A 21,880-nucleotide genomic window follows, 5' to 3' on the forward strand; every position below is an offset into this window, starting at 1 on the left:
ATGGAAAACCTGTCATATGCTGAGAGATTGGAGAAGCTGGGTCTCTCTTCCCTGGAGAAGAGGAGGAGACTTAGAGGGGATATGATAGAGACTTATAAGATCATGAAGGGCATAGAGAGAGTAGAGAGGGACAGATTCTTCAAACTTTCGAATAATAAAAGAACAAGAGGGCACTCGGAAAAGTTGATAGGAGACAGATTCAAAACAAATACTAGGAAGTTCTTTTTTACCCAACGTGTGGTGGACACCTGGAATGAGCTTCCAGAGGACGTGATTGGGCAGAGTACAGTACTGGGGTTCAAGAAAGGATTAGAAAAATTCCTACTGGAAAAGAGGATAGAGGGGTATAGATAGAAGATTACTGCACAGTTCCTGGACCTGCTGGGCCACCGCGTGAGCGGACTGCTGGGCACGATGGACCTCGGGTCTGACCCAGCAGAGGCATTTCTTATGTTCTTATGTTCTTATAAGTTTTTAGTGATCCTGTCCACTGCTCTCTCTAAGTTGAGCAGGAGTCCTCCACCTACAGTCCTGTCAGTAGGGGGTGGTATTTCGTAATCACATTTTCAATAGTGAGCAACAGGCAAGCTCTTCAAAACTTCAAGGAACCTTCCTTTCCCCAGCCATTGAAAACATAATATTAAAACACTGCCCCCTTCTGGATGCAATGCAGTTGGAGGACTCCTGCTTAGCTTTGAGGGAAAACTCACCTCATCCGTTGGCTTCCCTTCCTTGGCTACAACATAATAGACAGGGCGGAAATGCTTGGAGGTGTATTTCATGCTTGGGATGTTCATAGGGGGAGGGGGGGGCAGATACACATAATTTAGGCATATGATGGCTGCTGAAAAGTTCTCAGCCCAACCAACAAAGTTGGGGCAGTCTCCATCAAATGTCATCGCATGGCATCCGCAGACTGCCTCCCTGCCCAATGTGATTTGAAGAGGCTTTTCCAAATCCGGACAAAGTGCTGGGTTTTGGAAAAGCCGTCTGGACCCTCGGACATGTCCTCAAAAGGATGACATGTCTGGGGAAATCCAGACATCTGGTAACCCTAGGTCTACCACAAGTTAGAGTAAGATATGGGCCTGGGTCCCCTTCTCTGCAGTTCACTGCACTGACCACTAGGCTACTCAAGAGACCTGCTTTCTACTCTAATAGCACTGCCCAGAACATCTGAAGCTGTCATACAGGCAGGTATATACTGTTTCATTTCCATCTTTGGAGGGGAGGAGGGGGGGTCAGTAACTACTGGGGGAGTGTGGGGAGTCATGCCTACATCCCTCCAGTGGTTATCTGCTCAGTTTGGGCACCTTTGTGGCACTTATTCATTGTTAAAACAGATCTAGCCCCAGATGTCCAAATTGTGCCCTGGATGTATTCTAAAATGTTCAATTATGGCCGAAAAACGTCCAGGTCATAAGCTCGCCCCAATCCCACCCATATCATGCCTCTAATATGTCCCCTTGAGGTTTAGACAAAGTGTGGGTGAACAGCATAGAAATCCGTCGATAAAGTAGGTTTTGAAAATAGCAAATTGGAAGAGCTATTTGCGAGAAAAATGTCCACCTGCCATTTTTTGGATGTTTTTCTTTTCTGGAAATGAACCCCATAATCAGCGCTGCTGATTTTTATATATATATATATATATATATATATATATATATATATATATATATATATATATATATATATATATATATATATATATACTAGCTTTACAACCTGTTACATTAACGGGTGCTAGAATATATGTGTGTGTGTCTGTCTTTATTTCTTTGTCTCTCTGTCTCCTTAGCCACTTTCTGTATTTCTGTCTTTCTTTTGGCTATCCACCACCACCCCTTCACTGCTCCCCTTATTCAGCAGCAGCCCTTCTCCATTTGTTTTACCTCCCCCCTGTCCATCAGCACCTCTTCCTGCTCCCCCTGTCTATCAGGAGGCCTCCCTTCCTTTTTTGTTATACTTCCCCCCTGTCCATCAGCACTTCTCCCCCTGTCCAGCAGGCCTCCCTTCCTTTTTTCCCCTTCTCTTCCTGCTCCCCCTGTCCAGCATCACGCCCTTTCCCTCTCACAATACCTAAACAGTTTACAATACTTTTACAATGAAAAAAAAAAAGCCAATGCTTAAAAGAAACAAAAAAAGTAATATTGAATAAAATAAATTATAATTAAAATGATTGTGGGTTGACAAATTGAAAAGTACTAACTGGAACAGTGGGAGAAGGGTGGACATGGGAGTGAAAAATACATCGAGATTGAAAATTTAAAAAAGTGGGGGCGGGGAAGGAGAATACAGTAGGATGGCTTCTAAGGAAGTGTTTGCCATTCTCTGCTGGTTAGGTCTCATCTCAAGCGTTGTAAGCATCCTTAAAGAAGGTGGTTTTTACTTTTAAATTTTCTGGCCCCTTGCAGCTCGCGGCAGCTCCTCCCGCACGGAGAGGGGAGGAGGGCCCTCCTTTCCTCAGCCCTGCGCGCCTTCAGCTGGCCACGGCTTCACACCAGCGAGAGCTCATTCTTCCAGCACAGGAAAAAGAACCTTTTTGGAAGCGGGCTCCGCTGACAGCCGTAGCGGCCTGCAACTGGCGACAGCCGCGGCGGCCTACATCCGCATCGGGGGGGGGGGGGGGGGGGGGGGGGGGCAAATCAGGGCAGTAGCAGGCCGCGAAGTAGTCTGTTTAGAGTGCTGCGGCCCTTGCTGGAGTAAGGACGTTTGTCGGGGCGGCAAGGGACTAAGGGAGCCAAAGGGAGTGTCGGATGGGAGGCTGAACGGGAGTTCGGGTGTGCCGGGGAGAGGAGCGAAGAAGACGCCGACGACCAACCACAGAGATTCGCGTGCATGCGCACTCCTACCTGAGGTGCCCTACATCTCATGGAAAACATATATATATATATATATACTAGTATTTTAGCCTGTTACATTAATGGGTGCTAGAAGTCTGTCCAGCTCCCTTAGTCCCTTGCCCCCTTCTCCTTCCCTTCCTGCGGTCCCGACAAACCTGCAGCACTCTACACACACTGCTTCGTGGTCTTCTACTGTCCTGATTTACTCTGGCACGTCCCTGATGACATCATCAGAGATGCGGCAGAGCAAATCAGGGCAGTAGAAGGCCCTGAAGCAGCATGTGTAGAGTGCTGCGGACAGGTTTGGAGTCTGGACCGCGGGAAGGGAAGGGGGGGGCCGGTCAGATGTCGGGAAGGGATGGGGGGGTCAGATCGCGAAAAATTTACTGTTATTTTTGCCGCAAGAAAGCAGGGAGTCCAGCGCTGGCGGCCAGTCCTGCCGCAAGTGTAGTTAGGTGCTGTAAGGCTGGGGACTCGCGCATGCGCACTTCTGCCGCCACAGACTTACATCTCACGGATCAGGGAAAACGGAACACACAGGTTGGAGTGCGCATGCGCGGCTAGGGTTTTATTATATAGGATGTATAGTGATGCCAGCACTGACATGTAAATTAACCCCCTCTTCTACAAATCCATGCTAGCAGCTGCCGTGCGATAACGGTCCCAAAGCCCATAGAGATTTAAAGGGCTTCGGGGCTGTTGCCGCGTGGTATCCGCCAGTGCGGCTTTGTAGAAGAGGAGGCAAGTCATTCATCGCTGCAGCTGAAAATTACCTCCTAAAATAATAATCTTCAGTTTTTGTGCTTTTCAACACACAGCAAACACCTAGACAGTAATATAATACTTCTGTCTAGAGGCAAAATAAATTTTGTCAAGAGAGGATGGATCAGTGTCAGATTTGGAGTGAAGGGGCCTGAAGGTTGAGGTTTTGTTCAATCAAGTCATGTTGAAAGACACTGGAAAATTCTTCCCCAGGCTTCTTCACTTCCTGCCTTGTTTTTTTATTTTTATTTTTTTTTTACAATAATCTTAGACTGAAACAAATTTTATTTGTTACAAGAGGTTACACCAGGGATTCTTGATGCAATCCTTGGGACATGCCTAATCAGTCAGGTTTTCAGGCCCTAGCATGATTTTCAGAGTAGGTCTTAATATAAGCCCTACCCCCCAAAATAAGCTCTAGTCGCCAACAGCAGTGCTTCGCCCCACGTTGAACCTTCCATCTCTCCCTCCCATGCGAACTCTGACCGCGAGCCAAAATACCTGGAAACAAACGACAGTGTCGGCAGCAAAGGCTCGATCACGGCCTACCCTTCTCACGTCCGGGAGTTCCTCTGCTGTATCACTAATGATGTCATCAGCAACGCGGCACAGAACGGCTGGGCTTGAGAAGGGCAGGCCGGAATACAGCCTGTGCTGCTGCCACTGCCATTTGTTTCCAGGTATTTTGGCTCGCGGTTGGGGTTCACATGGGAGGGAAAGATGGAAGGTTTGATGGGGGCGCGCGGGGGAAGCGCTGCTTCTGGCGACTAGGGCTTATTTTGGAGGGGGGGTAGGGCTTATATTAAGACCTACTCCAAAAATCATGCTAGGGCTTATTTTCGGGGTAGGTCTTATTTTTGGGAAAACACAATATTTCTTCATATTTCCTGATGATACAGAGGTGATTCCACCATTCATGAAAGTTAAGCTTAGAATTATCTTTCCAATTACAGATAATATGATAAATAGCTAACGCAATCCTAAAATCAAACATTTTTTTGAATGATGATGGTGACAAGATATCTGGGTTTGAGGAACGCATTAAGATAGATTTATAAGGCAGGGGGGCGCACGGTGGTGGGGGGGATGGTAGGGATAGAAAGATTTTGCACAGGGGGATGGGAGGAAGGGAGGGATAGAAAGATACTGCATAAGGGGATGGGTGAGAGGGGAGGAAAGATGCTGCACATGGGGAGAGAAAGGAAATAGGAAGAATTGGGGTGGAGGAGAGGAAGGGAGAGATGATCATTGTACATGAAATTAAATAAGACCTACCCGAAAATAAGACCTAGTGCCTTTTTTGGGCTGAAAATTAATATAAAACAGTATATTATTTTCGGGTAAACACGGTAATAGCTTTCAAGCAAAATAATATTGCTGTTTTTACTGGGTTCTGGGCCCCTCTAGATGAGTTTTGTAAGGATTTAAATGGTAACCTCGTATGACTCTATTATATATGACTTGAGAGTATGCAGCTTATTCTATTGTATTGCTTTATTTGTACATTTTTGTATTTGAAAACATTTCAATAAAATGTTGTTACATAAAGGAGTTTGTCTATTGACTAATGCTTGTTTATCTACAGCAGAAGTATGGGGAAGCAGAAGGCCAAGATTCACAAGAACTCTTTGGATGGATTGCCGCTTTTATCAGAGATTTCAAGAAAATCCATGCGGAGATGCAAGCTGGCGGTGTGACCCTGAGAGACTAATTTTAATAAGAACATACTGGGACAGACCAAAAGTCCATCAAGCCCAGTATTCTGTTTCCAACAGTGGCCAACCCAGGTCCCAAATACCTAGCTAGATCCAAGTAGTAAAACAGATTTTACACTGCTTATCCTAGGAATAAGCAGTGGATTTCCCCCCAACCATCTCAATAATGGCCTATGGACTTCTCTTTTAGGAAATTATCCAAGCCTTTTTTAAACCCCGCTGAGCTAACTGATTTCACCACATTCTCCGGCAACGGATTCCAGAGTTTAATTACATGTTGTGTGAAGAAATATTTTCACCGGGTAGTTTTAAATCTACTGCTTAGTAGCTTCATCGCATGCTGTTAGTTTTTAATGACATGAGAAAGTAATATTCAGTATAAACTTAAACAAATACTGGAACCCTCTTGTGGATAGCCTTCCTCTGGAATATTTATTAGTCTACCAGGCTTCCCAAACCAGTCCTGGGTTTCTCATAGCCAATCAGGTTTTCAGGACACCAGAATGAATTGCATGGAGATTCAGTTGTATCATATATATTCATGAGATCATTTTGCATATGCTGCATCACCAGTGTATTTATGCATAAGAACCACCATCTCCGGATCAAACCTTCGGTCCATCAAGTCCGTCGATCCGCACACGTGGAGGCCCAGCCAGGTGTACACCTGGCGTAATTTTAGTCACCCATATCCCTCTATGCCTCTCGTAAGGAGATGTGCATCTAGTTTACTTTTGAATCCTAGGATGGTGGATTCTGCAATAACCTCCTCTGGGAGAGCATTCTATGTGTCCACCACTCGCTGCGTGAAGCAGAACTTCATGATATTTGTCCTGAACTCGTCCCTCCCCAGCTTCAGTCCATGTCCTCTTGTCCGTGTCACATTGGACATTGTAAATAACTTATTTTCCTGCTCTATTTTGTCGATTCCTTTCAGTATTTTGAAAGTCTCGATCATATCCCCTCGTAGTCTCCTCTTCCCAAGGGAGAACAATCCCAGTCTCCTATGTCGTTCCTTGTATTCCAAGTTCTCCATACCTTTAATCAGCTTTGTTGCTCATCTCTGCACCCTCTCCAGCAGTTTTATATCCTTCTTTAGGTTGGGATATCAATGTTAGACACAGTATTCCAAGTGTGGTCTGACCATTCTCTATAAAGCGGCATTATAACCCTCTCTGATCTACTCGTGATTCCCTTCTTTATCATGCCTAACATTCTATTTGCTTTCTTTGCCGCTGCCGCGCATTGTGCCAATGGTTTCAGGGTCCTATCTATCAGTACACCCAGGTCCTTTTCTTGTTCGCTCTTACCCAGAGTTGCACCTGACATTTTATACTCGTGTTCCTTGTTTTTTCTGCCTAAATGCATTACTTTGCACTTTTCCACATTAAACTTCATCTGCCATTTCTCTGCCCATTTCACTAACTGACAGAAGTCACTCTGGAGTTCCTCGCTATCCTTCTGTGATCTGATTGCCCGGCATAGCTTTGTGTCGTCTGCAAACCTGATGATCTCACTGGATGTTCCTTCTTCCAGGTCATTGATGAAAATATTAAATAAGATGGGCCCAAGTACCGAGCCCTGAGGCACACCGCTAGTCACCTTCTCCCAGTCAGAGAGTTATTATGGAGTTATTGAATGAGTTAGAAAATTTATAAATATATAAATTGCATATCCTGAAGATATGATTGGCTGAGTGGATATAGCTTCAGTTATAGCTGTCAAATTCAGTGCATAGGTTAATTTCTGTCACCCCCATTCCTATATCTGGACTTTGTAGGAGTGTGCACAAGTCAAAACTTTTCAGTTTATTTTTGGGTGGTCTATGCTACTGCTAGAGGTCTCAGCTGCCATATTGGATTGTGCTGAGACATGAGGCAGGAGCGAGCGGACATTACATTCAACCCACTAGACATCAGAGACCCCAGGTGAACCTGGAAGTAGGTATTTTGAGCTCGTTGGGACCTAGTGGGGTACTGGGGTTACCCCATAGGACGGTTGCCACATGTCAGGCTCTTGCTCACGTGTGGAGCTCTCCCTTGCATGGGGGTAAGCTTGGGAGAATATCTGAGTGCCGCAATGGGGGTCTGATTGGGGAGATTGGGTTCTGCTAGAGATGGGCCTGATTGGGAGATCAGGTACTTCTGGGGCTTTCCTTGGTAAATAAAAGGTTATTTTTTTAAGTCGGGCATGAGAATTTGCACCAGCCTTTGGCATGTACTAAGATAGTATTTCTGTGAAGGTCATTTTGCACCGAGTGCCCTTTAAAGTGTATTAGCATTGTTCACATCATTTCAGCACCTGTCTTTGGGTGCTATTTACAGAATCTGCCCCTACATGGCCACTGCTGGCATGATCAGAAGAAAGCTTCAGTGGCAGTATGGTGGCAATTCTACACCAACTTAAAGGCATGTCTAAGGCAAACCTTTATTGGCATGGCAAAAGTTAGGCGCCTACTTAAGAAAGGTCAATGGCTGGTCTGTGCGAGTGTGCTCAAGTGTACCACACAATCAGTAGTAGCTTAGTGAGGGTAGGAGGTGCCCGGGGTGGTGGCACCCTTCCGTGCCCTCCTCTCCACTCCCTGCTCCTTCCCCCTCCCCACCCCTCCGCTCATGCCAATGTTGGCTTTCCCTTTGACGTCACTCCCTGGCCCCGCGACCCAAAAGTGATTTCAGAGGGGGAGCCAGGACAGCACAAGCAGCAGGCCTGACAAGTTGCTCATGCTGACATTGGCGCGCCGACAATCACGCCCCGATATTTGTGCGCAGGACAAATGCACGCCGCTGCTCTGACCGCTCTCAGGCCTTCCCGTGTGTGCTCTGAGGGTGTGTGTGGAAGGGGGAATCCCCCCCCAGTACACTTACAACTGCTCGCCTTCCTGTTCCCCCCTCCTCATCCCCCCCCCCCTTCTCAGGGCAGAATAGCTGGGCTTCGGGAGGAGAGCGTGACTTAAGTGTACTGGGAGGGTTCTCCCCACATACCCCCTGAATGGGAGGGCAAGGAGTTGTATGTGTGTTGGAGGGTTCCCCCCACACCCCCCTCAGAGGCCTGAAAGCGGTCAGAGCGGCGGCATGCATGTAAATGTCGGGGCATGATTGTTGGCGTGCCAATGTCTGGCGCGCTTTTGACGGATCACCAGGTTTGTTCAACTTTCTATTTTGTTGTATGCTATTTTCTCATATTGTGGCTGGATATTCAGTGCTGGTACTAACTGGATACTGGTGCTGAATATGTGAACAGTCAGTGGCCTGCTGGGAGTTATACGGGTACTTCTAAGTTTAGGTCAGCCTCCTTGCTTAAACTTGGGTTAACTAGAAAGCTATGTGTGTCTGAAAACTCACAGTGCCTGGGTAACTCCTAACTCTGATCTGACTCCACCCTGGACTACCCTGGCACCATCTGTATAATGCTGTGGTGGTCTCTATTTGGTTATGTACTACAGGAATTCCAGGAATCACCTGGAGCCTCTTCTACCTTTGAAACAAACAGGAGGAAATATTTTTTTCACTCAGTGATTAGTTAAGCTCTGGAACTCATTGCCAGAGGATATGGTAACAGCAGTTTAAAAAAGGTTTGGACAAACTCCTGGAGGAAGAGTCCTTATCTGCTTTTGAGACAAACATAGGGAAAACCACTGCTTGCCCTGGGATCAGAAGCTTGGAATGTTGCTACTCTCTGGGGTTCCAGAATCTTGCTACTCTTTGGGGATTCTGCCAGGTACTTGTGACCTGGATTGGCCACTGTTGGAAACAGGATAGTGGGCTTGATGGACCTTCGGTCTGTTCCAGTACAGCAATCCTTATGTTCTTATGTGAGTCAAGTATAGGATAATCAAGCCATTATGACATCACTGATGAGTTTGGCTCTCAAGCATTGGTGGATCGAGGCATTATGACATCACAATTTCAGCTCTGGAATGCTGCTACTCTTTGGGGTTCTGCCAGGTACTTGTGACCTGAATTGGACACTGTTGGAAACAAGATACTGGGCTTGACGGACCTTCAGTTTGTGCCAGTATGGCTTATGTTCTTAAATAAATTAGTATGTATATTCAGCATTGTTATATTCGTACATATAGGGGCAATTCTATAGCTTATTGTCCTGCGATTGGTAGCATGGAATCACGTTACTCTTTGAGATTCCGGAATCTTCATACTCTTTCGAATTCTGCCAGTGACCTGCATTGGCCACTGTAGAAACCAAATACTGGGCTAAATGGACCATTGGTCTGACCCAGTATGGCAGTTCTTAGAATTCTTACCCAGTTATCTCCCACTGAAAGTAGACCTCACTGGTTTTTTGTTTTTTTTAATGTATCTTAGCTCTAGTATGACCTGCCATATCCTTTGTCATTTATAATTCTCTTGACTTTTATTACGCTCTATTTAAACCGCTTTGATATGAACTGCGAAAGATGGTGTAAAAAATACCAGAATGAAGGGAAAAGGCTTCTGCCTCTTTAGCTGTAAATCAGCCCCATATATTTTAAGTGCAGATTTGCAAGTATTGTCTTGACATTTGGAATATTAAAGATTCTGCATGGTACAAGCCCAAGGTACCTCTAATGACATTATTGTGTTTTTACCTCCAGTCTAGGGACAGCTTGAGTGAGATTTTGCAAGATCTCCTTTGCTCTACTAGCTGAATTCAGACAAGATAACCAGATAGCAAAACTATTATGTCCTATAATCCCAGACGCTTGGGATATAACATTTCTGAGATTCTGATTTTCTGGTGAAAAAGGAAACTGTGGCCCCATCTTATCTAGCAGTGTTAGGTCACTGGCAGAGATTTTGGAAGCTTTACTCCTTTTGATCTGATGCAAAGAAGATAGTTAAAATCTATTATGCAAGATTGAATAAGGCACACGCAATACGTGAGATCTAAAAATGAGACGGAAAACAAATATGGAGGTCATAGTAGAGGAGCGAAGTGGACGAGCTGTTTAAATGGTGAGTGATAGCAGGGTTGTGAAGCCAGGGTTCAAATCCCACTCCTCCAAGTGATGTTTGATGTAACCTTGAGTAAGTCACTTTACTCCTCTTTACTTCAGGTACAACTGACGGAGACACTCGATGAAGTTACAGGGAAATACTCTTAAAACCAATAGGAGGACATTTTTTTTTTTCACTGAAAGAATTGTTAAGCTCTGGAACACGTTGCCAGAGGATGTGGTAAGAGCAGATAGTTTAGCTGGTTTTAAGAAAGGTTTGGACAAGTTCCTGGAGTTAAAGCATGGTCTGCTATTGAGAAAGACATGGGGAAGCCACTGCTTGCCCTGTATTGGTAGCATGGAATATTGCTACACCTTGGGTTTTGGCCAGGTACTAGTGACCTGGATTGGCCACCGTGAGAACGGGCTTCTGGGCTTGATGGACTATTGGTGTGACCCAGAAAGGCTATTTGTATGTTATGGCCATTTTGGCAGGAGAATAATTTGTATACCTGAAACTGTAACTTGCTTTGAACTAAATTTTGGAAAAGGCCATAAAGGGGGAGGGGGGGCCATAATTTATTAACGCTGCATTACAACCAGCAGAATGAGGTATTAATGGCTCAAAAGTAACCAAAGGCTTATTTCTCCCATGTGGATAGGGGCTTGCTTTTTTTGGGTGAACTAACTCTCCCTCTGCTTCCCTTAGGAAGAGCAGAAGAAAGAATAGCTCTTACAGTTATAAGTGAACAAAGAACATTTTTTTGAAACTAGCTGTGAGATAAACCTCCTGCACTTTCAGTCGCAGGAGGCTGAGCTGCTTCAGTGAAATATACGAGCTGGTTGAGTATGAAGAAAAAGACATAACACCGGCTATATATGATGGCTCGGTTGTAAAAACCGATGAGGAAGGAATGGAGAGAGGAGCAGGGTTTTCAAGGCATGATAAAGATCACCACCGTTATCTTTCTTCAAGCCTGGAGTGGATAAATTTATCAAATTAAAGTCCCGGAGAAGTGAATTGTTATCATCAATAATGTAACATTGAGAGCTATAAATAAAACCTTTCACTGTAGCCCAAACTGTGAATTCTCCTCATTGATATGTGAAACAGGTGAAAATTAGCCCTGGAAGCAGTTATCATTTCCACGGTGTCAGATCCCTGAATCCCTGATCTGTTTCCGTGCTGGTCATGATAATGGCCTTTCCTTTTCTTTTTCTAGGCCTCTTCAATAGAACGGAGAAGTTTTGCTTTCTCTCAAATACAGTCTTTCTCCGTATTCCCTTTTAACAGTTGAGCGCCTTCTTTTTCACCTCTGTGGGTTGGTCCAGTGTCAAAATAATAATAAAACTCTCAGTATCTGTAAGAAATCTTTACCTGTGTCTGAATTTTCTTTAGAGGATTCACTTTAAAAGAATATTTCAGAGCTTTGAGGAGTTCCAGCTCCCTAATAAAGCTTCTTTTTTGTTCCTGTTGCTGCTGAAGGAATCTCACTAGGTAGTTATGCTTCAGTATTTCCTAATGCTGCCTCTCCTGTGCTCAGGCATTTTCGAAATGTCCCTGAAGGAGCCTATAAATCTTCTTTCATTTCTCAGATTACTGTTGTCCTTTTATCTTTAGAAAGATGGAAAGTTAAAGAGTCATAAATACTTCAGAGTTGGAGAGTTATAGAGAATGCAGCTTGTGCAAGTATATTAGGTATCCTATGTGAACCTTCACCTTCCCCCCCCCCCCACCAGTTTCTAAGCTGCTCTTCCGCCTCACAAGTCAGTCTTTACTCCCATTCACCTTCCCCAGCCTGAATGACCTTTAACCCTACTGTTAGTGCCTCTCTCTCCTATGATTTGGATCAGTATGAAAGGGAGCAGAGAAGTGCTAGGGGCAGCGGGCTATTGACAAGTTAAAAAAAAAAATCTCAAAACATATCTTTTCTCTGCCTGGTCCCGCGCCGCTTCCCGCAAGAACTGATGGCAGCTGTCAGTTCTCGCAGGAAGCAGCGCGGGACCAGGCAGGCTGTCTTGTGCGCTGCTCTGCCGCAAAAGAAGAGGACTCGGAGGCAGCAAGAATTTTAAAAAGGTACCGGGAGGGGAGGGAGGAGGATGGGGTCCTGCCTGCCTTGCTGAATTAAAAATAGGTACCGGGGTGTGGGGTGTTCGCTCCACCCTTATTTCCACCCACTTTTGGGGGGGGAAAAAGTGCATCTTATAGAGCGAAAATACGGTAATTAAAACAAAACATGACATACATCAACAAACAGAACATGGCAGATCATTATAAAATAATAGCATACAGTAAACAACCTTAAACATATATCTTAAAATAATTAAAACCAAGCAATTACAAAATGGCCTAATATTCTCAGGTTTAAAGGATCGTGCTGCTGATTTCATAGAAAACAGAAGATAGTCCCTAATGTTATTTTTCTTTCCTTCCTTTGCTATAAATTTGTGTATTTCTGTCCCCTGAACCTTGATTTTAAGTATTATGTTGGTTCATTGATTTATAGAATGTAATGTTATTATAATTTGTTTTAGATTGTAAACTGCCCTGAAGGTCTCTCCAAGGGAGGGGCAGAAATTTTTTTAATAAACTCGGAAACTTGGAATGGGACTCCAACTTATTATCCTGCTGTGCTGGCTGGGATAGGAAGCAAACCACTCACGCCTTATTCTTGAGCCCAGTGACTACAACTTGGGATGGGTTTGGAAACTATTCCAGAGCTCCCAAACTGTGGGTTGAACAGTAGAGTGGTTCATGGTAAGTATGCAAAAAAATTGACCTTGCAAATCTTGTCTCCACAAGGCTTATTTTTGTCCAATTGGTATGGCTTATGTGTCAAATTTCAGCTTGATTAGACATTATTTAGAGGTTACCCCAGCATGCAGTGCTTCCTTGTGTGTTGTGTATGTAGGTGATTGCACATAATTAGTTTGCATGGTATCATCTAGTTTGCGACCTGCACCCGAAAACTGGCTCCTTGGGAAGTCAGTCTGTCAGCTGTCAACAGCTAGACTGCCAGGTGGACCGGATGTTCTTCGACTGATCAATTTTTATCACTATGATGAAGGAAAACCGTTACCGGAAAGCTAAAAGTTGGTGTTCAAGTCAGCAATGGCGGTATGTGATCGAGTCAGGATACTGACACAATGCATAGACTCTTGTATTAGGAAGTTGAAGAAACTACATAAATAAAACTGTTACAAATAAAGCGCTGACAGCCATTTCCAGACATCTATGATTTCTGTCTGTGCACTTACCTCAAAGCTACGAATGGCGCAAAACTTACAGCGTCCAACATTGTCAGACATTCCACGACATCTTCTGCGTACAGATGAAACAGAACCTGTGACTTTTGAAAGTCTTGTAACACAGAGAACATAGCCATTTTTTTGGTCTCTTGATTGGAAGATAAACAAAAGCAAAAATATTCCTGAAGAAACATCCCACAGAGTGGACTGACTATCCAGTTTTCAAGGAACTTTGGAATCGGGCATCCAAACTGACTGTTGTTAATGATGCAGCAGAACGAGGGATAAGCCTCATTGAAAAATAAAACAAAACTTTGACAAAAGATGAAGAACAGAAGCAATTTGTTCTTCAACTCATGGCCAACCACCGCAAGAAGTTTCTTTCTGCATCAAAGGTAGCTCTTATGTCATAGACCATTGATTATTTGTCAAGTGCATAAGAATTACAATATACTGTTAAGCTAAGCAGTAGTTTTTAAAAACAGTGAAGTGGGACAACCCCTAAACTTTTATTTGTTTTAAGTAAAATTGTGTGTGCTTTTCATTTTTATATCAGCAACAATAGAAATAAAGGGATCAACAATAAACCAATGGACACAAAGAGTGTGCAAGCCTACAAAACTGGGACCGAAAAATTCTTTATTGATAGAAGTCCTGACACTGCCAGTGTTTCAGCCAAAAGCCTGCATCAGGGGTCTTTTAAAATATCTTTTGTGCAAATTCCAGGTAGAGATTTCTTCAGTATGGATTGATGCGTGTATTCGCGTTCAACGTGCATTCACAGCTGCGGTTTTTTGAGTCCCAGTTTTGTAGGCTTGTACACTTTTTAGGTGTCCTTTCATTTTTATATAAAAGAATAAAATTAGCCTTGTGAACAAACAAAATGTGTTAATTAATTTTTTTTGAACCACTCTAGTGAGACAGCAAATTTGTATGCAGAAATTTGGGAACGCATCCAATTTGTGTGTGCAGTTTAATTGAGTAATGAGCCAGTTAGCACCAACTGGGCGCTATCAATCAATTATTAGTGTTAAGTGGCAACAATTTGGATTTGTTCATGCATCTTGCTAATCACTATTCTATAAAGATGTGTGCGCAAAGTTTATAGAGTCCTCTGTTTGGCAACTATTTAGTCTATTTAGACTTTAATTAATTTTAATTATTGGATTTTCTGTTCTATGTTTTAATGGCATTCCTTTCTCTTTTTATTATTTGTAAACCAGGCTACTGCTAAACCGAAGTGCAGTCAAAAATTTTAATAATCATCATAATAATAAACATAATAGCACATGACTGAAAAGGGGACCTGGCCATGGGAAGGACATGGGCAGGTCAGGGGTGTTCACTAAAGATGTATGTATTATTAGAATTCAGAGGATAGGAGCCTAATGTACATGCAAGGATTTACACCAGGTTTCAGTTGGTGTAAATCCTCATGCCCAGAGCTGGGCACAGATCTCAGCGCTATATGTTATTCAATAAATGGCACCCAACTCATGGTGTATTTTTTCGGCACCTAAATTTGGGCACCATTGGGGTACCATGGTCTAAAGCCATTTTATTTGACCCTAAAGCTCAATTCAACCTTCCAACTCCAATCTTACTAAATAACACACCAATTCATTTTGTATGCCTCTGCTTGCCCTGGATCGATAGCATGGAATGTTGCTACTCTTTGGGATTCTAGAATCTTGCTACTCTGGGAATTCTGCATAGAATGTTGCTGCTTTATGGGTTTTGGCCAGGTACTAGTAACCTGGATTGGCCACCTTGAAAATGGGCTACTGGGCTTGATGGATCATTGGTCTGACCCAGTAAGGCTATTCTTATGTTCAACTCCTACACACATTCTAGGTGTTATCTTAGATTCACAACTCTCATTCTCTGCACATATGTCTGAGGTAGTTAAAAGATGTTTTTTCAGACTTTGGCAGATCAGATTGATCCGCTCATTGATGTTTCCCCCAGCTCTCAATATCTTAATCCACTCAGTAATTCAACAGATAGACTACGGCAGGGGTGTCCAATGTCGGTCCTCGAGGGCCGCAGTCCAGTCGGGTTTTCAGGATTTCCCCAATGAATATGCATGAGATCTATTTGCATGCACTGCTTTCAATGCATATTCATTGGGGAAATCCTGAAAACCCGACTGGATTGCGGCCCTCGAGGACCGACATTGGACACCCCTGGACTACGGTAATTCCCTTTTTGCAGGCATCACAAATAAAGAGCTATGCAGACTTCAAATCATCCAAAATACCACCATCAGATTGATACACAATGTCAGAAAATATAATCACACCACTCCATTACTAAAGAAATTTCACTGGCTCCCTATTCCCCACTGAATAACATACAAAACACTTACTTGTCTATAAGAATCTGCGTGCTGCACACGCTGCTGGAATCGGCAGGTTTGTAGTCGGGACCGTGGGAAGGGAAGGGGGGGCAGTAAGGGAGCCATGTCTTTGTCTCGCAGCGGGCTTGCCGGCTCCGGCCAGCCAAAGTTCATTTTTTAATTCAAAGCCGATGCTGCGTCTCCTCTCTCGATCCCCGCCAGAGTCGGAAGTCTTCGCCGACTCTGGTGAAGTTCGATAGAGGAGCTGTGGCGGGGGCTTTGAACAAAAAAAATGAACTTTGTCTGAACAGAGCCAGCAAGCCTGCTGCGAGACAGAGAGATGCGTGGTAAGCGTGCATGCGCACTCTGCCGGCCACGGAACTACAGATCAGGTAACATGGCGTTAAGAGTGCGCATGCGCGCTTAGCGTTTTATTATAGATAAATTATAATATTGAACTGGTAATATATGTGTGATTGCCATTACTCCTAAGCACCTCTTGGCGCAGAGCGCAGCACACGCGCGTGAATCACTACTCAAATTAGCTTAGCGGGGCTTTAAAAAGGTTTGGATAATGTCCTAAAAGATAAGTCCATAAGCCATTATTGAGATGGCTTGGGGAAATCCACTGCTTATTCTTAGGATAAGCAGCATATCTTGGGATCTATCTAGGTACATGGGACCTGGGTTGGCCACTTTTGGAAACAGTCATGTCCACCGTATGTCTTTTTCTCATCACTTCTCCATTTAAATTTTAATTGTAAGCCACCTAGGTTTCTCCAAATAGGCAGAAAAGAATGTTTTAATAAACTTGATTTATTGAATCTAATCCCATATCCACACTTGGGGGTCATGATCTAGGTGGGCTCTCCATAGGTGTATCGTTATTCTGAATCTTTCGGGGTGGGGGGGGGGTGGAGGGAGCAATTTTACTTGGCCACATAAAGTTTGATCAGTCCTTGTGGTCTCTTTAGAGAGTAGATTAGTATATAAGCCTTGCCATACTGGGACAGACTGATGCTCCATCAAGCCCAGTATCCTGTTTCCAACAGTGGACAATTCAGGTTGCAAGTTCCTGGCAAGATCTCAAAAGGGTAATACAGATTTCATGCTTCTTATCTCAGAAATAAGCAATTAGTTATTGCAAGTCAGCCTCAACAATTGTTCATAGACTTCTGAGAATATAAGAACATAAGAGTTCCCTAACTGGGACAGATGCCTGCTTCCAGTACTGGTCAATCCAGGTCACAAGTAGCTGGTAAAATCCCAGAGTAAAACATATTTTATGCTGATTATCTTAGAAAAAGCAGTGGATTTGCCCAAATCCATTTTAGCCTCCCTTTTATGACACTCAGCTGTACCTCTCATAAACCTTTTCACCAATTCTTTATCCAACTCAACCAGAAACATCAAGAAACTCCTTCCTATCCTTCCATCTCCTAAAGGAATAAAATACAAGCGCACATTTGACACAGTTATCACCTACATTGGCACAAAGACCTGGAACAGCCTCCCAATAGCTATCAAAACCGAACCCTGTTATCTCAAATTTAAGAAAAAACTGAAGACTCTTCTCTTCAAAACAATATTCTCCATCTTGATGTCTAACATTTGGTGTCCTTTATAGAATTTTCTCCTTGGGCATTGCTCCGTATTAGTCCTATTTTGCCCTGTCTAGAGGCATAGACCTAGTAGCAAAAATTTAAAATGGCACAGTATCTATGAGATCCCCTGCAGGGCCTACAAAATTACCTGAAGGGAAAACAGGGACTAAATATTGATACTTGGATGAAAAAGAGGTTTAGCCATTGCTGTGTTTTGCTATATTGAATCATGCTGCATCTCCCGTCAGCAAAGGAAAAAATAACATTGTCCCAGTTGCGCAATGTACCACAGAATCAGCCTGCAGTAAATTATTTACACTCTAAAAATAAGGAGCTAATTAGCAATTACTTGTGTTAAAATATAATCAATGAAAATACTCCACAAGTTGAAGAAAAAATATATGTCAAGTGCACAAAATGCTTTATAACACCAGTAAGTATTAATAAATATAAGTGATGATTAACAGCTATGAGATTGTGATTAAAACTGTTTAGTTGACTCAGGTTTGAACCGTAGTGTTTAAAGATTTACCTTTTGGTTTATTTTTTGTTTAGTTTTAAGTTTAAACTTTTTTGTTCACAGTGCCCCCTTCCTGACGACGCTAGCGCGAAACTCGAGTCGAAGGGAGGCGATGGGAGATTCAAACACGGGGGGGGTTTCTAATAGAGATTGAGATTTCATACAAGCGCTGGATCCAATACTTTGCTACCTTCCTCAGATTTATTCAGAGATAAGTGATTTTTCTATTTTTTTTTTTTTATTATAATTGTTTATGTATGGAAGATTAAAGGTATGATGGTCCCTGTTTACAACCGGTGCTTATACTTCTAATAGTACTTTTTGCACAGATCGGTTGGTGACTGAGCACTTCACTTATATTTATTTATACTTACTGGTTTTATACAGCATTTTGTGCACTTGATATATATTTTCATTGGTAAATTATTTACAACCTCATCAACTGGATTATTGCTGTGAGGTAGATCTAAGGTTCTGCTCCAAGGGTGAAAAGATCTGGTATACCATTTCTCCAGACTAGGAATGAGTCAAAGAATTGGAATGAGTTCCATAATGCCCTGCATAGAGGTTTAGCTGCCTGAATTAAGGGCTCCTGGCACTCGCACTTGTGGCTTCCCTTGGCAACAAGAATCTTGTTTTCTACTGATTGAGAATGATGATACTGAAGGGTAACTTTTGAAGGCTTAAGACATGATTTGCAAAGGCTTGTCTCCTATAGCAAGAAACAGCTTAGTGTATCAGCCTTTTGCCTGGAACTATGTGTGGTGGAAAAGGCGATTAGACGGTAGGGATGACTAAATCCTCATAAGTGGATGAAAATCTGCACCTAGTTTCACATTATACTAAATCACAGAAAAAAAAAAAGACGACATTACCAGAAAAAGGCTGCACACATCTTATCTAATATAATAAAACACTAGGCCGCGCATGCGCACTCCCATCGCGTGCGTCCGTTTTCTGTGAGCTGTAGGCACCGCAGATAGGGGTGCGCATGCGCAAGAGTCTTGCCATACAAAGAAAATCCCTTAATGTATTGGTCTTGGATAAAGCCTGAGATCGGACAACTGACAGTGTTAATGTATTTCACCGCCGCCGCCGCCATCATTCCCTGTAAGAACACACTCGCGCACCAGTGCTCCCTTAATGTATTGCACCGCCGCCGCCGCCATTGTTCCCTGTAAGAACACACTCACACACCAGTGCTCCCTTAATGTATTGCACTGCTGCCGCCGCCGCCATCGTTCCCTGTAAGAACACACTCGCGCACCGATTGTATTTATAAGTTCAAAGATGCGGCGGAGGCTCCTCTCACGATCCCCGCCTGCGGGGATCGTGAGAGGAGCCGCTGTGGCAACTATAAACTTACTAATAATTATGCCAAGGTTTTCCTGTTTTAACTTCTGCCTTGCTCCTTGATCCTATAATGCTTTTACAAACTGTTGTGTTCATTTCAAAATGCAAACAACTTTACTTCTACACTTTCCGTCGGGGTTACAACATTCACGTTCTACGTGCCATAACAATTTTCCGTGCACGTGTGTGCACGTTCGGTGCGCGGTAACTTCGCTTTTAATCGAGTGTCCAGTGGCGGTTTATCTTCCACAAGTCACTCTGTGCCTATTTACTACTTTGCCGATTTCATACTCCATACTCTGCCGGTTTAATTCATAACAACTATTCTGTGCCGGCTTGCAATTACTGTGCGATCAAAAAAAAAAAAAAAAAAGGTAAGTGAGAGAATAGGACTATTCCCCCAAAAGACCCCTGACATCACACACACACACACACACACAATGAGAAGGTGGCACTCAAACACACACAGAAGAACAGGGGGCAAGAGAGACAGATTTGAAAAAAATAAAAAAAACACTGCACAAGTAGAGAAAGACACACACACACACACAAAAACATACAACTGCCAATGAGAGACACTGAAATAAAGAAATACAGACAAGGAGATAGCATTCAATGAGACAGATAGACAGACAGTAGCCAAGGACACAAACAGAGAGAAAAAAAAATACTGATTACCAGTCTAACTCACACAGAAGAACAGGGGGAAAGAGACAGATTGAAAAAAAAAAACCCCAAAAACCACTGCACAAGGAGAGAAAGACACACACAGAAAAAAAATACAGCTGCCAATGAGAGACACTGAAGTACAGACAAGGAGATAGACAGAAGGTGGTAGTCAAACACACAAAAAAAGACAGAGGACTACAGAGACAGATTGAAAGGAAAAAAAATACACAAGGAGAGAGAAAGATACAGAAAAAACCCCCAACAAAAGGAGATAGATAGGAAAAAAGACAGAGGGACATACAGCAGCCAATGAGACAGATAGATAGATAATAGCATTAAAAAAAAAAACAAAAAAAAAAACAAACACATGTATAAAAAAAAAATTTTTTTTTTTTACAAATGTCTAAATCTACTCATCTATTCTAGAATCTGCCACTGTTTCAGTGTGCCTGTTTCCTGCAGCTCACTAAGGAGCCTGTGACACAGTGTGTGTGGCGCTTTTCCTATCGCTCCAAAGAACCTGCATTGGAGCCTGCCGGAGCTGCTCCGGAAAGCTGAACACTTCTCAGATAAGATAAAACCTGTGTGCTTTGGGCAGGGAGTAATTTTTTTTTTGGGGGGGGGTTTGGGAGAAACAGATGTACAGGGAGGAGCAGTGATTAATATTTCATTGCTTTAGGTGAAGAGGGTGTTTTTTGAAAGGGACCAGGGAGGCTTTTTTTTGAGGGGGGGAGGGGTGTGCTTGCTAGGGGCCAAAAAACAATCTTGCTTTGATTTAGGGGGAGGGGTGTGTTTGGTAAGGGAAAAAAAATCTTTAATTGTTTTGCAGGGAGAGGTGTGTTCTTGAGGGTGGAAGGGAGAAATTTTGCATTACTTTAGGTGAAGGGGGTGTTTGGTTGGGATCAGGTACTGATATTACTTTCATTTGAAGGGAGAAGTGTGGTTGGAAGGGGGTGTAAAAAACCCCAATCACAACAGTCACTGAGCATATACAAACATTGCCAACATTCAGTGCAATAAAAACAACCAGATCCATCAGTCAGTGAGGCAAAAATAACCAATGCCAGCAGTCAGTGACCCTAAACAATCATTGCAAAAAATATTTTCCATCACTGTGCAAAAAATCATTTCCACTTTGAAAAAAAAAACCAACTGCCATCAGTCAGTGAGCCTATACGATTGCCAGCAGTCATTGTGCAAAAAAAACCTGTGGCAGCAGTCACTTAACCTAAAAAACCAGTACCAACAGTCAGCTACTCCAACCCTTGGATTAAACAAACATACTGAAAATAACATTTAACAAACACAATGTTTTCAAAAAGACATCTAGAGGAAGAACAGTCACATACAGTTGAAGAGGAGAAAATCACAAAGATAAAAACAAACACATATAAATAAAAGTGTTGAACAACAGGAATATCAACGTAAAAAAAAATTAGAACCAAAAAAAAAAAAAACAACAACAACTCTAAATCCAGAAAAACAAAACACACTGCGTCAGAAACTTCCAAAAACATAACAGCTAAGATGAGCACCTATATCTATTGAAGAAAAGAAAAAACAACTTAAAAAAAATACAGAACAAAAAAAATAAAAATTAGCCAATCTGACTCCGGATGAACAGCAAGCACTGCGTCTGAAACATGCTGAAAGACAAAAACAAAAACGAGCAAACATATCTATACAGGAAAAAAAACACAATGTCAAAAAGACAAAGAAAGAAAAAGAATTAAAATTGCAACTAACTCCTGAAGAACATAAATTACTGCGTCTGAAACATGCAAAAAGAGAAAAACAAAAACGAGCAATTTTATCTATAGAAGAAAAAAAACAACAAAATAAAAAACACACAGAAAGAAAAAGAAGTAAAATTGCAACTCTAACTGCAGAAGAA

The 21,880-nt window shown here is 42.8% G+C and overlaps 1 protein-coding gene across 6 annotated transcripts in view; it reads left to right on the forward strand.

Annotated features, from left to right (window-relative positions):
• The window catches only part of LOC117369417 (protein diaphanous homolog 3-like), a 157,707-nt gene extending 139,516 nt beyond the window's left edge, over positions 1-18,191 (forward strand). For 3 of the 6 annotated variants that reach the window (XM_033963953.1, XM_033963956.1, XM_033963958.1), the window contains one exon: positions 5,191-5,437. In XM_033963953.1, coding sequence (XP_033819844.1) covers positions 5,191-5,316 — 126 coding nt within the window. In that variant the 3' untranslated portion in view covers positions 5,317-5,437. Of the gene's footprint in view, positions 1-5,190; positions 5,438-18,027 lie in introns of those variants that run through there. The other 3 variants (XM_033963955.1, XM_033963957.1, XM_033963954.1) reach the window with 3 other exon arrangements.
• The last annotated feature ends 3,689 nt before the right edge of the window (positions 18,192-21,880 follow it).

The sequence above is a fragment of the Geotrypetes seraphini genome, chromosome 11, assembly GCF_902459505.1.
Source record: "Geotrypetes seraphini chromosome 11, aGeoSer1.1, whole genome shotgun sequence".
In the NCBI taxonomy this organism is placed as follows: domain Eukaryota; kingdom Metazoa; phylum Chordata; class Amphibia; order Gymnophiona; family Dermophiidae; genus Geotrypetes; species Geotrypetes seraphini.